Source organism: Pan paniscus, chromosome 13, assembly GCF_029289425.2.
Source record: "Pan paniscus chromosome 13, NHGRI_mPanPan1-v2.0_pri, whole genome shotgun sequence".
Classification (NCBI taxonomy): Eukaryota; Metazoa; Chordata; class Mammalia; order Primates; family Hominidae; genus Pan; species Pan paniscus.
Genome location: NC_073262.2, coordinates 20,858,598 through 20,876,360, shown reverse-complemented (window position 1 = coordinate 20,876,360; position 17,763 = coordinate 20,858,598). Strand labels below are relative to the sequence as shown.

Below are 17,763 nucleotides of genomic sequence, written 5' to 3'. Positions count from 1 at the left end.
ACAATCAACTTATTGCAGAGACGCAGCCCAGTCCATGGCCTTCTGTGGGCCTCTAGCTCAGGTGACTGCATAGCTCAGAACTACAAGGCCATAGAAATACGCACTGGGTACCCCCACACTTCCCTACCTTCAGCCCAAGAGCAGATGGCATTTGGAGAAAGGGGCTCTATTCCATTTGAGTCAGGCTTCCCCACCTGCTACCTGCAGGCCCACCTCTCTGCCACCCCGGCCTGGGCATCTATCAAGTTGAAAGTAATTCCTTAGCTCCCAAAGGCAGAAACGAGTACCCCCAAAAGGACCGCCACACAAATATACCCACTTGTGCATATACAATCCTTTACACACACCCTAACCCTTTACCCACATACTTGTACACACAACTCACCCTGCCCGTAGTTCCTCACTCACACGCCCAATCCTGGGCTCACTCAGAGTCCTGTGAAACCCTCACCCATCCCTCTCGGCCAACATTTGTTCACTCAGCCCTCACACACTTCACTCGCATGCTTGACAAGACGCCAATGCGCTCACACGGAGTTCCCAATAGCATGTTCATTTGCAGGAGGGAGAAGAGGGCGTAGGGTCTGGGTGGAGGTCGTGGAGCGCAGAGCGGCGCGGGGTAGCGAGCGTCCGGCCCAGGCCGGGCCTCGGGGAGGTGGGGGGACGAGCCAGCGCGCAGAGTGCCGCCTAATCCAGCTCGAGCTCGTGGGCCGCGGGTGCATTTATCATCCCATTACTGTAACAAATCCGGGCTCCACTACATGAAAGGTAAAATGAATTACCGACGTTAAGCCGTCAATAAAGTCATTTCTGTAAATGGTGTCTCCAAAGGGCCGCCGCATTATTCAGCTGGCTTTATCAGCTGGCTGGAAATTACGTGGAGGAGCCGGGCCGCGCGGCGCGCGGGGCCGCTCACTTTGATTAAGCGTCTTGCCAGCGCGATGTGACAGAGCTTTTGACCAGGGTTTTATTCACAGGCCTGTGATGAACGCCAAGCTGATCAGGCGGAATGAAGAGTAATTAAAACCTATAAATTATCTTCCGCAGCCCTTCTCGAGGCGTCTCCTGCAGGCGAGATAAGGCGTCGAGACCCTATTTACCGCGCTGAAAGGGACCGCGGCGCACAAAAGCTACGCAGCTAAATAGGATATTGATAGTGTCCTAATTAGAATTTAATTAAGTACCCACGCTTGCTTGCGGGATAAAGATTTCAATTTTGCGAACTTAAATATAAATAAAATCCCACCCCCCTTTCGGGGAGAAGGGGTGGGGGCGCCTGGAGATTTCGGGGAGCCCTTGGGTGTGCGACTGAAGAGGACTCGGGAGACTCCAAGGTGGGGTTGGAGGCGGCTTGGGAAGGTAGAGAAGACTGCAGTGCAGCGTTAGGGAGAGAGGTTTTCTCCCCTAGGCTGCAGCGCAAGTCTAGCCGGGAACTCAGCCCCGGAAATCGGGGGACCCTCGCCTGCTCCCAAGATGCGGTGAGCAATACAAATTCCTGCTCTCCACCAGCCCTTTTGAGAAACTTCAGCTACTGTGGTGGTGGTTCGGCTTGTTGTGGGTTTAGTTGAATGTTCCTCCTAGCCTAACCCCCTGTGACTTTTCTGGAAAACTGGAGGTAGGGGGATTCTTTCGCATGTCACAAATAGACAATATTTCCAAAGAGAACCTTTCTCTACTGTCCCAGTTGCGGAGGGCGTTCTGGGCGAGGAGGTCCGCTGGAGCTCTAAGATGACACCTCCGAAGGCCTCGTTTGCTGACGCCTTTCTCGGCCACCGCAGGCTTCAGCATAGTCGGATACTGGTCCTCCAAAACGAATCCGGAGACAAGTCCCGCAGGTGCCTAGAGCTTCAGTCCACACGCCACCCCCGTCCCTCACATTCCCGGTTATGAGAAAATTTTGGGGGTGCCTCGACCAGGAAATAGCGAAAAAGAGATCCGCAGACGGGAGAATTATAGCAGCTGGAGGAACGGCATTCCCCTCAAACTAGGGAAGAACGCACAGAGCTGGAGCCGGAGGCACCCAGGGAGTTGGGAGCAATCCCAGGAAATTCAGTCACCCGGCAATTGAGGGAAACTCCCTGTTCACAACTTCAGCTGGCCAGGGCAAATACTTGGGGTGCAGCGCTTTTATTTATTTGATTTTACTTTGCAGGGAAATCTAACACAGAGGTTACCCTAAACTCTAAAAGCTAGGGCCTAGCGCGCATCCGCGTTCTGACTCGCCGGCCCCGGGGCCCTCCTGAGATTAATCTGTGTTGCCCGGACTCCCACTGCCAGGGAAGGTCCAGGCGACTGGCTCTGGGGCTATTCCTAGCCCTCTGGGCTTGGCTCTATGGCGCCAGGGCAGCTCCAGGGTGTTGTCGAAAGTCTGGACCGGGAAGGGCATGGGTGCGGATTCCCCACAAAGGGAAAGCAATGCAGCGGGCCGGCAGGAGACGTACAAACGTAAACGTGCGACGCTAGCTAGGCGCAGCGGGCCTTTCAGATTTTGCTATTTGTGAAAAACAAATTGCGCCTCTGAAAGTAACTAACTCTAGGTCTATTTCACATCACCGACCTCCCTGTCTCACTCCCCCTCCCTCCACTACACACACCCAAACCCACACCCACCCACAAACACACAAACGGGCAGTGACAACAACCACCCATCCTTCAATAACAGCAACCAGAGACAGAGGAGAAAATAAAAAGCTGAGTTTCTTAGGCGAGGGGGTGCAAAACAGCCAGGCTCCTGCCTACTGCCCCTGCTCCCGGAGCTCACAGACCCATAATCCTGCATTTCTCTAACAAGTTGTTTATGGAGTTGCTTCTCCATTTGCCTACATCCCAAAATTCACCCCTCCCGGGTTTCTTCTGCCCCCTCCTCGATCCCGTCCTGAAGGAGGGGGAGGGACGCGGGTGCGGGTGCGGGCGCGGGTGGGGGAGGGCGGACCCGACGCACAGGGCCAGCGCCGCGGCGCCCCCTCTCCGCCAGCGGCTGACGCCCCCGGATTATTTATCCGCAAAGTCCCGCGCGCGCCCATTGGGCCGAGGCCCGAGTGTCAGCGCGAGTCCCGGCTCGCCATTGGCTCCGCACACGTGCGGCCCTGACTCACGTGCTTCCGGTTTGAAGGCAAAAAGTGTGCCTGGGTGATTTTTTTTTTAAGCGAGAGAGTTTGTGCAAAGATCCGAGCTGTCAGAGATTTGAAAAAAAAAAAAAAAAAACCCAGGCCGGCGCTGGCGGAGACGCGCTCTCCCTGCAAAAAAAGCAAAGGCGATTAAAGGCGCTGCCAGCCTCACGCTCTGGGCACAGCTGAGCGTGACACTCGGGGAAGTCAAACCCCTCACTACTGCCTAGGAAGATGGCTAGACTTTAAATACTATTTTTTTCCCTTTAAGAAAAAAATTATTGGAGCTTTTTTCTTTTTTTCTTGCTTTCTTTTTCCTTTTTTCTTTTTTTCCTTCATTTTTTTGGCCGTGGCTTACTCCCCATTTAAATCAAATCATTGAATCTGGTTGCAGAAAGAAAAAAGAAATAGCCAAGTGTCTCCATATCTGGATGTCTACAAATTAGAGAGGGAGAGACAGCGAGATCTATCTGCTAGATAAGAACGAGCGATCCAGGCCAGACGCCTGAGCTTTTTTCCTGCACCCGCCCCGTGCCTTCGCTGGGGCTTCGCCTGCCTCCTTCCTCCGCGCACCCCCACGGGCCGCTGGCAAAGTGGGGTGGGGAGCGAGGCGGTGGGGGCGGGGGCCGGCGCGGCGGCCGGGGCGGCGGGGCGGCCGAGCATGGAAGAACAGCAGCCGGAACCTAAAAGTCAGCGCGACTCGGCCCTCGGCGCGGCGGCGGCGGCGACTCCGGGCGGCCTCAGCCTGAGCCTCAGTCCGGGCGCCAGCGGCAGCAGCGGCAGCGGCAGCGATGGAGACAGCGTGCCGGTGTCCCCGCAGCCTGCGCCCCCCTCGCCGCCCGCGGCGCCTTGCCTGCCGCCCCTGGCCCACCACCCGCACCTCCCCCCACATCCCCCGCCCCCGCCGCCTCAGCATCTCGCGGCGCCTGCTCACCAGCCGCAGCCAGCGGCCCAGCTGCACCGCACCACCAACTTTTTCATCGACAACATCCTGAGGCCGGACTTCGGCTGCAAAAAGGAGCAGCCGCCACCGCAGCTTCTGGTGGCTGCGGCGGCCAGAGGAGGCGCAGGAGGAGGAGGCCGGGTCGAGCGTGACAGAGGCCAGACTGCCGCAGGTAGAGACCCTGTCCACCCGTTGGGCACCCGGGCGCCAGGCGCTGCCTCGCTCCTGTGCGCCCCGGACGCGAACTGTGGCCCACCCGACGGCTCCCAGCCAGCCGCCGCCGGCGCGGGCGCGTCTAAAGCTGGGAACCCGGCTGCGGCGGCGGCGGCGGCGGCGGCAGCGGCCGCGGCGGCAGTGGCAGCGGCGGCGGCGGCCGCAGCAGCCAAGCCCTCGGACAGCGGTGGCGGCGGCAGTGGAGGCGGCGCGGGGAGCCCCGGAGCGCAGGGCACCAAATACCCGGAGCACGGCAACCCGGCTATCCTACTTATGGGCTCAGCCAACGGCGGGCCCGTGGTCAAAACTGACTCGCAGCAGCCTCTCGTATGGCCCGCCTGGGTGTACTGCACACGTTATTCGGATCGTCCATCCTCCGGTGAGTACCCAACTCCGGGCTGCGCCATGCCTTCTGGCCCCGCGGACCGCCCCAGAACGCCAAGCTGCGGCGCTAGGGAGAGCAAACCCGGCCTCGGGTACTCCAGTCTCTCACGCCTGCTTCCTCACCCCAGTTCCAGTCACAACCGAATGTTCATCCAGCTATGCGATCCTGGCCTCTGCGGCCACCACCCGAGAAGCTACAGCTCATGGCACAGGAGGCTCGGGTCTCGATTCTTTGATTTTGAACTCTGAATCCCTGGGGCCTTCTTTGTCTCTTATCTTTATTATTCTTAGGAAAAGTACATAGTCAGTGATTTTCTTTCCAGGGTGTTTAGATATGGCAGGAAGGTGGGCCTAGTGATGTGTGTCTGAAATCCCACCGGCCTGATCGTCCGAAGGCCAGATTTGACCAGAGAAGGCCTTGTTCAGAAAAATTATATTCACTGTGTGTCCTTACAAACACAAACACCATCTCGATATTTTCTGCGGAGAGACCGTTTACATTGATAAACATGGGAAACACAGGATGACAGGGAGGAAAGCGTCTGAAAGCCGTCCCTCTCCCCCGGCTGGGTAGCGAAAAGAGTCTGACCCGGGTGGGTAGAAACCAGGGAAAGGCAGTTGCCAAAAAGGTGGGTGCTGGCAGCCCCTGGTTTTCTGGAGCTGAAAAACAGTGGGAGAGGAGAGAAAACAGGTCAGGCTCAGGCCAGGAAGCGTGGCCAAGGGCATGAGAGCCAGTTTCCTCCGTAGCTTCTCCGCGGAACGGCTCCCACATCCTCCCCGCGCGGCGCTTTCCTTTTTTCACCCGCACATCCAGCAGATTTCTGGCATCCGTAGGCCTGTTTTTCTCGGCTTTCCTTCCATCACTTTTCCGTGTGCCCCTCGCGCTTGGCGAACCGGAGGAGGAGACCTGAGCTGGGCTCCGGGAGAGAAGGCCAAGGCCTGCCCGACGCCCCGGCCCGCAGTGTCTGGGAGAGCGGCAGAAGCTTTGGCCCAAGATCAGCACTCCAGGCACCCGGTCCTGCAGGGGGCCGGGAACAACGTAGCCACGCGCCGCTTTCCTCTGGCTGGTCTCTCGCCGCCCCACAGCTGCCGGCCGGGCGCGGATCGATGCGCACTATCAGCTCCCGCCATCTCGTGCCCCGTTATTGACACGTCGGGCTCCCTGAACCTCCGAAAAGCTGCTTTGATTGACTCGCCTGATGGATAGAGTGATTGAGCTGTCAGGCTGCACGGCTCGGGCTGGCCGGGAGACTACGATTTTATTACAAGAGTCCGTGCCTCTGCACACACATACAACAACACTTCAACATGTCCCGGATGCAGAACGCGCAGTGGGGCCTTTTTGGGGCTGTGTGCATTTCCTGGGCTATTTCTCCCCGCTCAGCTAATTACGAATCAAAACCCCAGTTCTGCTCTGGAGAGGGCCTTGGCTTTGTTCTTGGCCACTTTCCTTCTTATGGGCCTAGGTAGGTAGGGGACCAGCTCCTTCTCCTGCTTGGGCAGTTGGGGGAGGAGGGGATGAGCCTCGACCCAGATCTGAGTCGCTGCAGTATGCTAGGCCTGGACTCTTTGTCATAGGACAGCTGGTTACCCCAGCCTCCTGCCTGCCCCAGGAGTAGGCTGCCCAGCCTTCCTCTCCGTAGCTAGGTTTGGAGATGCCGGCAAAGATCCTTGTTTCCAGACAGTTTTAGAGATGAACAGGCCTGACGGGGACTTAACTTGGTTCAGCAAGCTACCATATCCAAGGCAGGACCCAGCAAGTAAATGCCAGAAGACTTGGGTGTGGAAGCAGGTGGGCAGAGGTGCAGGCTTTTGAGGCACACACCAACAGTTCAATCCTCTCCTGGTTTTCCCGCTTTCCCTCCTTCCTTTCTCAGTGGGCCCTCCTCCCAGACTAGTATTTGAGGGGAACTTCACCTTCCTAAGGAGGTTTCCTGTGGCCCCTTCCCATTCCTATCTGGTGGTCAAAACACTTTTTTTTTTTTTTTCTGGATTGTCCCTGTCTCCCTCCCTCTCCTTTTTGCTCATAGGTGGGGGAAGGGGCTGCAGTCTCCTTGCAAATGTCATCAGTAGGCAGAGAAAGCCAATCCGGCTTGTTTTTGTTATTCAGGAGTTTTTAATCCTGAAATTGCATCAGTTGAAAGGGGAGATAAGGAAGACCCAGATAAGAGAGACCCTGCCCCACGCAGCCGGTTAGAGGAATGTGGAAGGCCCTCCCTTTCTTATTGGCACCATCCAAGGGGCAAGGCTGAAAACCCAGGGCCAGGGTCATGAGGATGGATCAGGGCCTTTTCTCCTTCAGAGAAGGGGTGGTCCCTGCATCCCTGAGACCCTAGAAAAGGCTTCCTTTAGGCCAAAGAGAAAGAAGGCGAGGAGGTGTGTGTGGGAGGGTGGGGTGCGGGGAGGGGGGCAGACACCAAATACTTTGGAGCTAAGCAGCCCTCTCCCAGCCGGCTCACTATCCCGTTGTTTTCTGAGGTCAATAGCTACAAGCAGATGGGGTCTTATTGTAGTTTCTCCTGTAGGTATGATTCTTGAGGAGAGGAAGATTTGTTTGCAGGCTGGCGACTCCCCCAGGGCCTGCCCTCACTGCCCCAGTCCTATCTATTCTGGGGCTGTGAGGACAGCAGGCCCCTGACCCCCAACTCTGGGCTGGGCCACATGAGCTCCAAATATCTCCTCATCTTGGATTCCTGCCTTCTTGGCTTGGAAATGTTGTGATTTCGGTCTGTCCCTGACTGTCCTGTGAGAATTGGGGTGTGGGGTGCACCTACAACCTCAACCAGCTTTCCTTCACTGCTCCTTTGCCCTCCCAAAGGGAACCCGGAGACCCCAGTGGTCTGGTGAGGAGCACTTCGATCGAGGCTGGCGGGAGGGAGCCAGGGGTTCAGCAGGGCCTCCGAGATCGCCCCGGAAGCGCGGGGCTCGCGGCCCAGCTCGGCAATGCAATTCTCACGGCTTCCTTTGCCCTCTCCCCCCTCCCTTCTGCCCTCGGTCCCCACCCCCACCCCCACCCCGGCCCTCTCCGCCGCTGCAGGTCCGCGCACCAGGAAGCTGAAGAAGAAGAAGAACGAGAAGGAGGACAAGCGGCCGCGGACGGCGTTCACGGCCGAGCAGCTGCAGAGACTCAAGGCGGAGTTCCAGGCAAACCGCTACATCACGGAGCAGCGGCGGCAGACCCTGGCCCAGGAACTCAGCCTCAACGAGTCCCAGATCAAGATCTGGTTCCAGAACAAGCGCGCCAAGATCAAGAAAGCCACAGGCATTAAGAACGGCTTGGCGCTGCACCTCATGGCCCAGGGACTGTACAACCACTCCACCACCACGGTCCAGGACAAAGACGAGAGCGAGTAGCCGCCACAGGCCGGGGCCGCGCGGTCAGGCCGCCGCGCCCGCGCCCCCTCCCGGCACCGCCGCCGTCGCCTCCCGGCCCCTCGCTGGGGGAGAAAGCATCTGCTCAAAGGAGGGAGGGAGCGAAGGGAAAAGAGCGAGAGAGACAGAAAGACAGCCTCAGAATGGACAATGACGTTGAAACGCAGCATTTTTGAAAAGGGAGAAAGACTCGGACAGGTGCTATCGAAAAATAAGATCTATTCTCTATTCACAGTATAAGGGACGAAACTGCGAACTCCTTAAAGCTCTATCTAGCCAAACCGCTTACGACCTTGTATATATTTAATTTCAGGTAAGGAAAACACATACGTGTAGCGATCTCTATTTGCTGGACATTTTTATTAATCTCCTTTATTATTATTGTTATAATTATTATAATTATTATAATTATTTTATCCCCTCCCCCACCGCCTCGCTGCCCCCAGCCCAGTTTCGTTTTCGTTGCCTTTTTCATTTGAATGTCATTGCTTCTCCGGTGCCTCCCGACCCGCATCGCTGGCCCTGGTTTCTCTGGGACTTTTCTTTGTGTGCGAGAGTGTGTTTCCTTTCGTGTCTGCCCACCTCTTCTCCCCCACCTCCCGGGCCCCTTCTGTCGGTCTGTCTGTTCTGCCCCCCTTTCGTTTTCCGGAGACTTGTTGAGAAATACGACCCCACAGACTGCGAGACTGAACCGCCGCTACAAGCCAAAGATTTTATTATGTTCAGAAACCTGTAGTCTGAAATAAAGTGTACACTGTGCTCACGAGCGCTGGCGGCCCTCCTCTTTGCGGGCTCGGGAAGGGCGTGGGTCCGGGCACACAGCGCCCCAGCGCCCCTGCGCACGCCGGGCGGGGAGCCGGCCGGGCCTTGCGATCACCGCACAACGAATGCAGGGCGAAGGGGAAGCGCGACCCGGATTTGGGTTTAGCCTGGGTCTGAAGGGTCTGGCGGGACACGCCTCGTCTCCGATTGCGTTCAAGGGAACTCAAAGGCCGACAACCACAGTCCTGGCTTCGGAAACGCTGCCTGGGCTGCGGGGCAGCTCCCCGCACCGGTCCAGGCCGAGCCCAGTGGCGGCCTCCTCCTGTACAAACTGCTTTTCACTCCAACCTGCACTTTTCTTTTTCTTTCTTTCTTTTATTTCCCCTGGTGCAGGTTTTGCTGCAGATTTTTTTTATCCAGAGATAGAAGGGGGCCTGCCTTCCTCCCTCCCCGACAGCCCGCTTGGGCGAAGGGCACTTTGGCCTGGCCTCTTGGCCGCCTGGACTCACTGCACTTCCTTTGGGGGAGGGCTTCTGTTGGCGAAGCAGCAGGTCCGGGGGCGGCCTGCGGAGCCTCGCGGGGCTCGGATCTCCTGGTCCCGCAATGCCGGAGGAGAGGAGGCCCAAATGCTGGGAAAGCTGTTCGGAGTGGCTGCTTGGGCCTTGGAACCCGAGGTGGGCGCAGGTCTGCCGTGTCTGGGCCCTAAACCAAAGAGGGTTCCCTTAGGCATCCCAACAAAGCCTAACTTTCTTCCTCACCAAGGGGTGCGCACATAGAAGCCCCCAGGGCCCTCAGGACACCCTGGGTTCCCAGAAGGAAATGTCTGGCTTCTTGCTGCTAACACTGGGGCCCATCCTTCCAGGGCAGGAGCTGCTCTCAGATCTTAAGAGGTTAAGGGGAGGAAGGGAAGTTTCCTTCTCAGGAGGTATTATCTTTGTCCAGGATTTTTTTAAATTGTAAATTCCACTCCCACATTTTTTCTCTCTTCGGCAATATGTATGTATATACCCACACGTGTGCAGCTAGACGGGCAGGTGCCCACACATACTTGTGTGCATATACAATAATGTGCAGATATTGGTGCACCTAAGTTCCTACCAGTTTTTTATGTATTCCTGTACCCGTGAGTATTGTGCAACTGATTTTCTTCTCTAATTAGATGCACAATTGGACGTTTGTGAGTTCACTGTGTGTACATGCATGAATTTGTGTTTGCACACTGGAATGTCTGCAGGTGTGTTTGCTGGGTTTGTTCATGTGTGAGATCCCTGTTCTCTGTGCTCTTCCCTTGAGTTTCTCAACTGTTTTTGTAGGATTGATTTTGTGCGAAATGATAATGGCTAGTTATTCCACCTTTTTTATTGAAAAATTTTCCCTGATTTGGCCCAATGTACTGTTCGCTCCTGGCTGGGGAACTAACAGGGCTAGATCTCAATCCCAGGAAGCCTAGGTCCCCTCCAAATCCCTACATAAGAGTTTGGCGGCTAGAGTGGAATTGGAGGGTGCATTTGGCACTGCTATGGGTTCCCAACTTTATTGCAATTAATTTCCTTCCTTCCATCTGCCCACTGTTTTCTGGAGGAGTAACTCTTGCATATAATAGGTGCTCAACCAATCTTTGTGGGCAGAGTTAGAAGCAGTGAGATGGGCCCTTCCCTGGGGTTGGTCTAGGGGAGTTGTTTTCTGGTAGTCAAAAGCCTGTGCTTCGCTTGCCTTGGGGAGTGGGCTTGGACTCTTCAAGCCTTCCAGGCTTTCCTGTTAAAGAGTCTGAGGCCTGTGTCTTGGAGCACCCTTCTCCTCATACAGACCTCTCAGAATTTCAGGAAGAGTCCCATTCCATTTCACCCTCCCAGCACATCAGATGTGATGTTAAGGATGCTCAACTCTATATATTGGAGAACCTTACTATTTTGAATGTCTGGGAATTGGCTACACTCCCTTCTCCCCTCCGTATTGTGGCCTCTTAGGATATTCAAGTCCCCCAAGACTACCAGGTCCAAAGGCTGGGACAGAGGTCGGTGTGAGCAGCAACTCTAGGAACCACCCCATTCCTCATGCTCCCCTTCCTCTATCCAAGAGATCAAAGTCAAGAGCTCTTTCCTTTAACCCAGCGAGAGGAGGAGAAGGTGGTCACCCATCCCCACGATTGCGTCAGTAAAGTGTATAGACGTGAATGTCATTATTATGTAATTTGGTTTCTTGCCCATTATCTCCTTTTATCTTCCAATCACTATGGGAAAATGGATTTTTCTTCATTGTTCAGTGAAAGAGCATGAAGCTCTGAGAACTTAAACATTTTGTTTGTGCCTCCTCCTTGACTACGTGTGTCTAAGTCGCATCGACCTCAAGGATCTGGCCAAGGCCCTGAAGCCATCATCCAGGATGACTTTCCCATCTTCTCTTCATTTTTCCTTCTTTCTGATTGGAGTAGAGGAGAGGGGAGGAGGATTCTGGTGGGACCTTTTTCTTGCACGCCCTTTAAAAAAAAGAAACTAATAATGATCATAAACGGGCATTGATTTCTCTGATTTATGGGGCTGGCTTAGTGAGCCGCCTGTGTATTCAGGTCTGGGGCTGCAGTGAAATAAATACTTGAGCACGCCATCCCAACTGCCTCATTTTCTGCTTTTCCTTTTTTTTAAAGATTGAATTGAACCATAAACTTAAATCTTCCTCAGCCTAAAAGGAAATACATGCTAGCTGAGTCTAAACAGTATTGATCCCTGGTTCTTTCTGAGGGCAAAGGTCTCTGTTTTCTTGCTGGAAACTCTCTTTTCTTCAGTAGGGTTAGGGGGAAGGCCATGGATGGGGCTGAGGGAAGGCAGAAGGAAAGTGGAAGGAGAGGGTGTTGTGGTATTTGGGAGTGTGGGGTTGCTTGGTGTGATTGCTTGGGTTTGTGTGTATTCGTGGGTTGTACTGTGTGTGGGCATTTGTATAGGGATGGTACTGAGTATATTTATTTAGGTTTGGGAGGTGGAAGTGTGTGCTTTGGGTATGTGGCCTCTAGTAGTGACTGATGTCTGTGGGTGTGTGTATGTGTACCCAGTTCTGAAGCTCCCTAGATAGGGCTGCCCAGGGAACAGAGCAGTGACCTGCTAGCCTGTACCCTCCCAGGCCCCCACACCCATCTGTCACCTGTGGCAGGGTTTCTAGAGATAATACCATGGGGGTGGCCACTGTGCCCCAGAACACTCCAAACCCCAACACACACAGTAGAAAAAAGGCCCCCAAAAGGGCCAAGCTGCAAGGCAGGGGTGAGCTTTGGCTGTCTCCTGGAGGTCCAGGAGATGCAGGCCAGGGCCACACTCTGCACCCTGGATGAATGTGTCTGCCGCAGCTACTGTGGGATGGCCATCCATTCCTTCCATGGTCAGCCTGGTTTTTCCTTTGTGTGAATGAGACAGGCCGTTCTTCTGGCGATCTAGTCCACCCACTATCCTCTGCTTCCACCATACAGGGGAGCAGGGCAGAGAAGGGCAGAGAGGCATCCAGGTGTCCTCCCCAGCTTCACCTCAGAGCCTGGACCCTTTTAGTCTGGATGTCACAGTGGGTTCAAATGGAAGACTATGCTCATCCCCGTCTGTGGGAGGTGGCAGAGTATCTTCATCCCTCCTCACTCCCACCAGAAACCTCCATTGTCCTTTCTCACTTTGAACTCTGGGGAGAGGGTTTCTCTTCTTTGGCAACCTGTGGAAAGGGGAAGGGCTAGGGACTCTGCCAGCCTCCACGCCTCCCCAAATGCTTTAGGCCAGTCTTTTAATGCAATGTCAGTGTTGGAAGGGTCCTCAGAGATTCTTGAATTACAAAATCCTGAGAGAGAAAGTGCCCCAAGAGAAAGCACAAGGCAAATGAGAGGCAAAGTCCTCAGATTTCCTATCAGTCCAGGCCTCTCCTCACTGTGCCGTCAAGTGGGTAATGTCAACATGCATGCAGTCACAATGCACACATGTACACACTTCCACACATACAAATGCATAAGCATGCACACACCCATGTGGATACATATGCACACATGCAAAACATAGGCATGTATACAAATGTCAATGGACCAATATACAGTGTGTTCACAGCAAGCACATGGACATTGCCTGTGTAGAAGGTTCTGGCACACAACTGTACATGAGCCAGGAATACACATACTGGTGTCCAAGATGCACCTGCATGCCCCAGCTGGTGGGCTTCACGCCTAGCCAGGGGAGGGAAAAGACATTGTTTCCAGGGCTCAGGACAGACCTGTGTGCCCTCTCCTTTCTGTGGAAACCACCAAAAGGAGAGGCAGTCCCTTCTCTCTCCCCTGGAGGCAGCCGGTCCAGTCCAGGTGCCTGTGCTCAGACACAGACCCAATGCTACAACCCTCTCCCACCAGCAAGTACATCCAGTGCTCTCCCAGCTGTAGCTCTTGGGACCGGAGCAGACCCAGGGCAAGAGGAGGCAAACATCCCAAACAGATTTCTCAGAGGCTTGGTAAGTCATGGGCCATTAAAATTTGCTCCTTGAATTTGCTTCGAATACAGCCTTCTCCAGCTGGGTGCCACTCTGGAGATGGAGTGGGCCCCTCCACTCTGGAATTCTCCCCACAGGTATGGGGGTGGGGTGTTTTGAGGACATTTGGGAAGATTTCAGGCTATAGTAATGGAAGACTCTAGGTATGTGTGACCCAATAGAAAAGCAGAAATGTATTGTGTGTGTGCAGGCACACACATCCTGAAGAGAGTATTCTTATCAACAGCCTGTGACTCTGCCTTTGGCAGGCAGGTGGGTGGGAGTGCTAGGAGGGGGCAGGGGATTGTAGAGGAGACTAGTGTGAGTACTCGCCTCCCCCTCCTCAACTCTGATGAGGAGCGGGGTATAAAGCCGGGTACAACTTAGATTCCTCTCTGCCCTCTGCCACCACACAAGCGCACGGAGAAAGCTCCATCTGGGGTGCTCGCATCCTCCCCTCCTCCTGAAGACCTGGTCTGCAGGCCTCCAGGACCAGCGCAGAGGGGCGGGAGCCTCCTGTGAGAGAGATGAGAGTCCAAAGACAGAAGGGACCCAGGAGAATTTCTGATTCAACCACGACTACTGCAAGAGTGGGCTTGGGCCCTGACAGCAGCAATCGGGCCCTGACAGCAACCATTTCCTGCAGCGAGACCCACGGCTCTGCCATCTGATAAGGAGAACACAGTGGAAAACTGGACGGAGAGAGCTGGGGAGAAGCCGCCTCCACACTCCCAATTTCAATACTGAATCCTGAAGAAAACAAAAGCGAGTCCCAGTAACGACCACAGCAGGGCTCTCCTTGCCCTTCCCCCGCCCCTTCACCTCCAGGTACAGGACTTGTCCATTTGGCAGAGTGCAGGCAATTCAGAAGATGTCACTCCCAGCAATTCAAAATTAACATGATCATTAATCACTGAGGGTCTTCCGTGCACATTGCTAGCCATTTAACACAATTTATTTCCTTCAACAACATACATTGCTGTGTGTTGCCTATTATAATCCCCACCTTACAGATAAGAAAAGTGAGGTCCAGGGTCATCCTGCTAAGGTCGCACCAAATCACGTTGAAGTCTATACTGTAGTTACTTATAAATAGAAGAATGATTCGCAGTCGCATAGCGCAGTGTCAAGTCTCCACATTGGTCCTGGACTTTGGCACCTGGGGGAGCAGGGGGAGCACTGATTTGCGCGAAGGGCTGTTATCCCTCCTCTCCTTCAGTCTTAACTAGGAGTAGCCTCAGCACCTCTCCAGCCCTCTTCCCTCTTACTCTGTAACTCAGGTCCGAGTTGCCGCTCACACACCCCTACTCTACACCTCCGACCCGGGTCTCAGATTAGCGTCCCAAGAGATTCCGATCTTTTCCCAGATTAAGATGCCCCTATCCCCGCACAATCAGCAGTTTTCCCCCTCACACTTTCCTCCCGCACCTGCGTCCAGACTGGGTCCGCCGGAACGGCCCGCCCCATCCGGGCATCTTGGCCTTGCTCCAACCCGACTGGAGCTGCCCGCGCCCGGCGCGGTCCGCGGAGGGCGCTTCTTGCAGGCACTTCCGGTCAGCGCAGCCCAGGCCGCAGGAGGGTACGGTCCCGGACCCCCTCTCTCCAGTGGGGGCTGGAGATGGGAGCGCAACTGGGGCTCCGCCGAGGTCTCTGAGGACGCTTCACCCCCGCCCCCGACCCCAGGAACTGCGAAACCCCAAATCTTCTTGCCCACCGCGGGGCGCAGGCCCTGCCCACCCGCTGTCCAGGGACGCGCGCAGAAAGGCAGTCCCGGCCGCCTCCCCGCGCCAGGGTCCGGGCAAGCGTCTGAAAGCTGTGCTTGGGCCGCAGGCTCCAGCCATCGCCCCTCACCCCCGGTTCTCCCGGGCCACGTTCATTGCACAGTTTCGATTTGTTTAGGCCGGGGTCTCCTCTTCTTTCCTCAACATCTTTTTCTATGGGCTCCCCGCCTCCGTGTTCCTCCTCATCCTCTGCTCCAAGGTTTCCGTTTTTTGCACCGGAGGCCGCCCTTCTGCGACCAGCCTTCTCCGGCCGCTCGGACTCGGCCTCTGCAGCGGGGTGCACCCGGGCGTCCCTTCGGCTCCCGGCCCTCCCTCTCTGCTCGTCGCCCAGCTCTGCCTCCAACTTTGCGCCCCCGGCTGCCCCGCGCCGCGGCTCAACTGGACATCCGAACGCTCCGACTGTCCGCTCCCCTCCCCTCCCCCGGCCGACACGTGGGGACCAGCGCTGACCTTGGGTGAGGCCACGCTGTCCCCCGCTGCTCTCCAGTCACCCCTGTATCCCTTTGACTCTCGGGCTTCCGAGTAGGGGCTCCCGGAGTATTACCAGGGAAAAGGGGAGCGCCCTTCCCCTGGTAATGAGAGTAGCCACGCAATGTCGGCTGCGCAAACTGGGCCTCAGAGCGGCCAGGCCAGGGTCAAACCAGGAAGGGGGGGAGGGGTGGACAGCAAGGCTAAAGAGACCTGACTTTATTTGTGTTGCTTCAACTTGTCCTGAATGGTTACACGAGGCGCGCGCTCTTGCACACACACCGCGGGCAGCCCAAACCCTCGCTGGCTCGGCCCGCCGGCTCCTCGCCCTGCCAGTCCTTAGCCGGCTCTGAGCCACTGGAGTCAGAGGGCCCGGGCGCCTGCCTTCTCGGTGCGGGCTGGGGAGGACCTGCTCGCGAAGGGCTGCCAACTGAACTTTCCTGCACTAGGTGAGCCCCTTCTGAAATCCTCGCTGCGGGATACTTTTTTTTTTTTTTTTTTTTTTTTTTTTTTTGAGGGGGCGAGAGGAAGTTGCAGAGCAGCTCCGGCCCCACCACCTCTTTCCGCAATAAAGCCACCATCCTCAGGGCGCAGAGATTTGTTCTCCTCCTCTCCTTTCTTGGAGCTATGTGGCCAGTTCTCTTACCCAGGCAAAGCTGAGGTTTCCTGCTCGGGTTCACTGTTTACTTAGGATTTCTTTAAAACTAGCGGCGCCAACTTGCCCTCCCTCTGCGCCTTCCCTGGCGGCCCCCACCCAGGCCTGGAGGAACTTCCAGAAGGGTGAGGCCGGGCAGGCGGGGGCGAGGAGGCCGCGGCCTGGCAGGGACTGTTCTTCCATCCTTTGCTGGATTTCCCGCGCCTTCTATCCCTGCAGATTGGGCTCTGGCCTTCACCCCGGGCCTCCTAACTTCAGGTCCGCCCAAGTGCCCTCCTCTCAGCAGGCGGAGGCTCACAGCTCTGTCTGGAGTAGGGAGGTAGGTACCCCAGGGAGGACGGCTGAACCTAGTTCCACGCTTATCTGGCCTCGAGTTTCATATCCATTCTTCATGTCCTCACAGGGCTGACCGCATTGTGGTGCAAAGTGACAAGTCGAGTGTTGACTTGGGGACTGCGATGTAAGTGAGGGACCCTGGGTGTTGGTGGAGGGGAGAATGGAGGGATTATTGTCCACTCCCCCCTCCGCCGTGCCAAATTCAGCCAGAAGTTAACAAAGTTTGCTTTTCGGGATTGAACTCGTCTTGGGTTCTCCGACCGCGCAGGGCTTGGGGTTAGGGAAAGGAGGCGCAGAGTTCTTTGTGCCCATCGCATGCAAACTTTGGCCCCAAACAGGACCGGCCACCAGGAAGGGAACCAGGTATGCTCTGGGGTCCCGGGCGGCGCCCTGGCAGCGGACGTTCCCGCAGGTAGTGCGCGACTTTTGCCCCAGGAAGAAGTCGCTGCTGCCTGCAGGGTGGCCTTGGAGAGGCTCGGGCCTCCATTGAGACTGCTCACCTCCTTTTCTCCGGGACCACGGCTCTTCAGCTTTTTCCGCCCTAGGCTCCCCCGCCTCCTCAGTTCCCCATGGGAGAGTTATTTGAAGGCTCCCCGGAGATGGGATTTGGCCCACCAATCCTAGCAAGTCAAGGCCCGCCCGGCTAGGCGCAGAGAGGCGGCCTCCCTCCCGCTACCCCGGGTGGGGTAGGGACCCCCTTTCCCCAGAGACCCTCTAGCACCTGAGTGTTGATGATCATTACTTTAAATTAAAAGTCTCTTTTCTCCTTTCCATCTAAGCCTCAACTTAGTTTCAGAGAATGAAGCGTGAAAGCTCTTTTATGGAGATTACCGATGCTTCATTTATTCCCGCGAATGGCAAACACAGCCCGGGAAAAACCGAGCGAGCGAGCTCCTTGTCTCGGATCCTCAGCCGTCTCCGTGTTCACAAGCTCACTTGGCTGTGAGACGCCGTCGGGGAAAGCCCCTGCGTGGCTTCCCTGGGGAAGGGAATTGCGCGTTCGCTAGTGCGGCCGTCCGCGAGCATCCCTGGGTGGGACAGCGGTCTAGCCTCAGAGGCCCCGCCTTGAGAACTGAGACATTTGGGGCTAGGGAAAGTGGTGGGCGTTCAGGGTGTCAGCCCTGAAGATCCCTGAGATTCTGTGCTTATGTGAGTGTGACGATCCTGGTTATCCTCACTCCAAACCCACCCTTCCACTCCCTATTTTCAGTGGAATCCAGGGGAACTTGGGGCACATTACACAGGGAGAGCCAGGAGCCC

The 17,763-nt window shown here is 56.0% G+C and overlaps 2 protein-coding genes and 1 long non-coding RNA gene across 5 annotated transcripts; 2 read left to right on the top strand and 1 right to left on the bottom strand.

The window, feature by feature from the left end:
* Window positions 1–1,343: 1,343 nt before the first annotated feature.
* On the top strand, window positions 1,344–8,785 carry EN1 (engrailed homeobox 1). The gene is made up of 2 exons (XM_034953932.3): window positions 1,344–4,642; window positions 7,685–8,785. The coding sequence occupies exons 1-2, from the start codon at window positions 3,769–3,771 to the stop codon at window positions 7,999–8,001; spliced, it is 1,191 nt and encodes a 396-aa protein (XP_034809823.1). The 5' UTR covers window positions 1,344–3,768; the 3' UTR covers window positions 8,002–8,785.
* A 5,417-nt stretch (window positions 8,786–14,202) lies between these two features.
* Window positions 14,203–14,817, bottom strand: LOC134728687 (uncharacterized). Its single transcript, XR_010109332.1, has 2 exons — window positions 14,692–14,817; window positions 14,203–14,422 (listed from the first exon to the last, which is right to left on the bottom strand). It is a non-coding gene; the product is annotated as an uncharacterized LOC134728687 (long non-coding RNA).
* LOC134728686 (uncharacterized) lies at window positions 14,385–17,274 on the top strand. 3 transcript variants are annotated; one of them, XM_063595116.1, is made up of 3 exons: window positions 14,385–15,499; window positions 16,571–16,627; window positions 16,842–17,274. In XM_063595116.1, the coding sequence occupies exons 1-3, from the start codon at window positions 14,637–14,639 to the stop codon at window positions 17,125–17,127; spliced, it is 1,206 nt and encodes a 401-aa protein (XP_063451186.1). In that variant the 5' UTR covers window positions 14,385–14,636; the 3' UTR covers window positions 17,128–17,274. The 3 variants fall into 3 exon arrangements, with proteins under 3 accessions (XP_063451186.1, XP_063451188.1, XP_063451187.1); XM_063595118.1 differs by adding an exon at window positions 16,387–16,486 and having other exon boundaries at window positions 16,571–16,983; XM_063595117.1 differs by having other exon boundaries at window positions 16,387–16,983.
* Window positions 17,275–17,763: the final 489 nt, after the last annotated feature.

What these genes read in the sequence shown, in the direction of transcription:
- EN1 (XM_034953932.3), top strand. Translation starts at nt 3,769, where the DNA reads ATGGAAGAACAGCAGCCGGAACCTAAAAGTCAGCGCGACTCGGCCCTC. An exon ending in TTCGGATCGTCCATCCTCCG is followed by an intron (nt 4,643 to 7,684) that starts GTGAGTACCCAA and finishes CCGCCGCTGCAG; the next exon opens with GTCCGCGCACCAGGAAGCTG.
- LOC134728686 (XM_063595116.1), top strand. Translation starts at nt 14,637, where the DNA reads ATGCCCCTATCCCCGCACAATCAGCAGTTTTCCCCCTCACACTTTCCT. An exon ending in GGGACCAGCGCTGACCTTGG is followed by an intron (nt 15,500 to 16,570) that starts GTGAGGCCACGC and finishes ATGTCCTCACAG; the next exon opens with GGCTGACCGCATTGTGGTGC. An exon ending in GTTGACTTGGGGACTGCGAT is followed by an intron (nt 16,628 to 16,841) that starts GTAAGTGAGGGA and finishes GGCCCCAAACAG; the next exon opens with GACCGGCCACCAGGAAGGGA.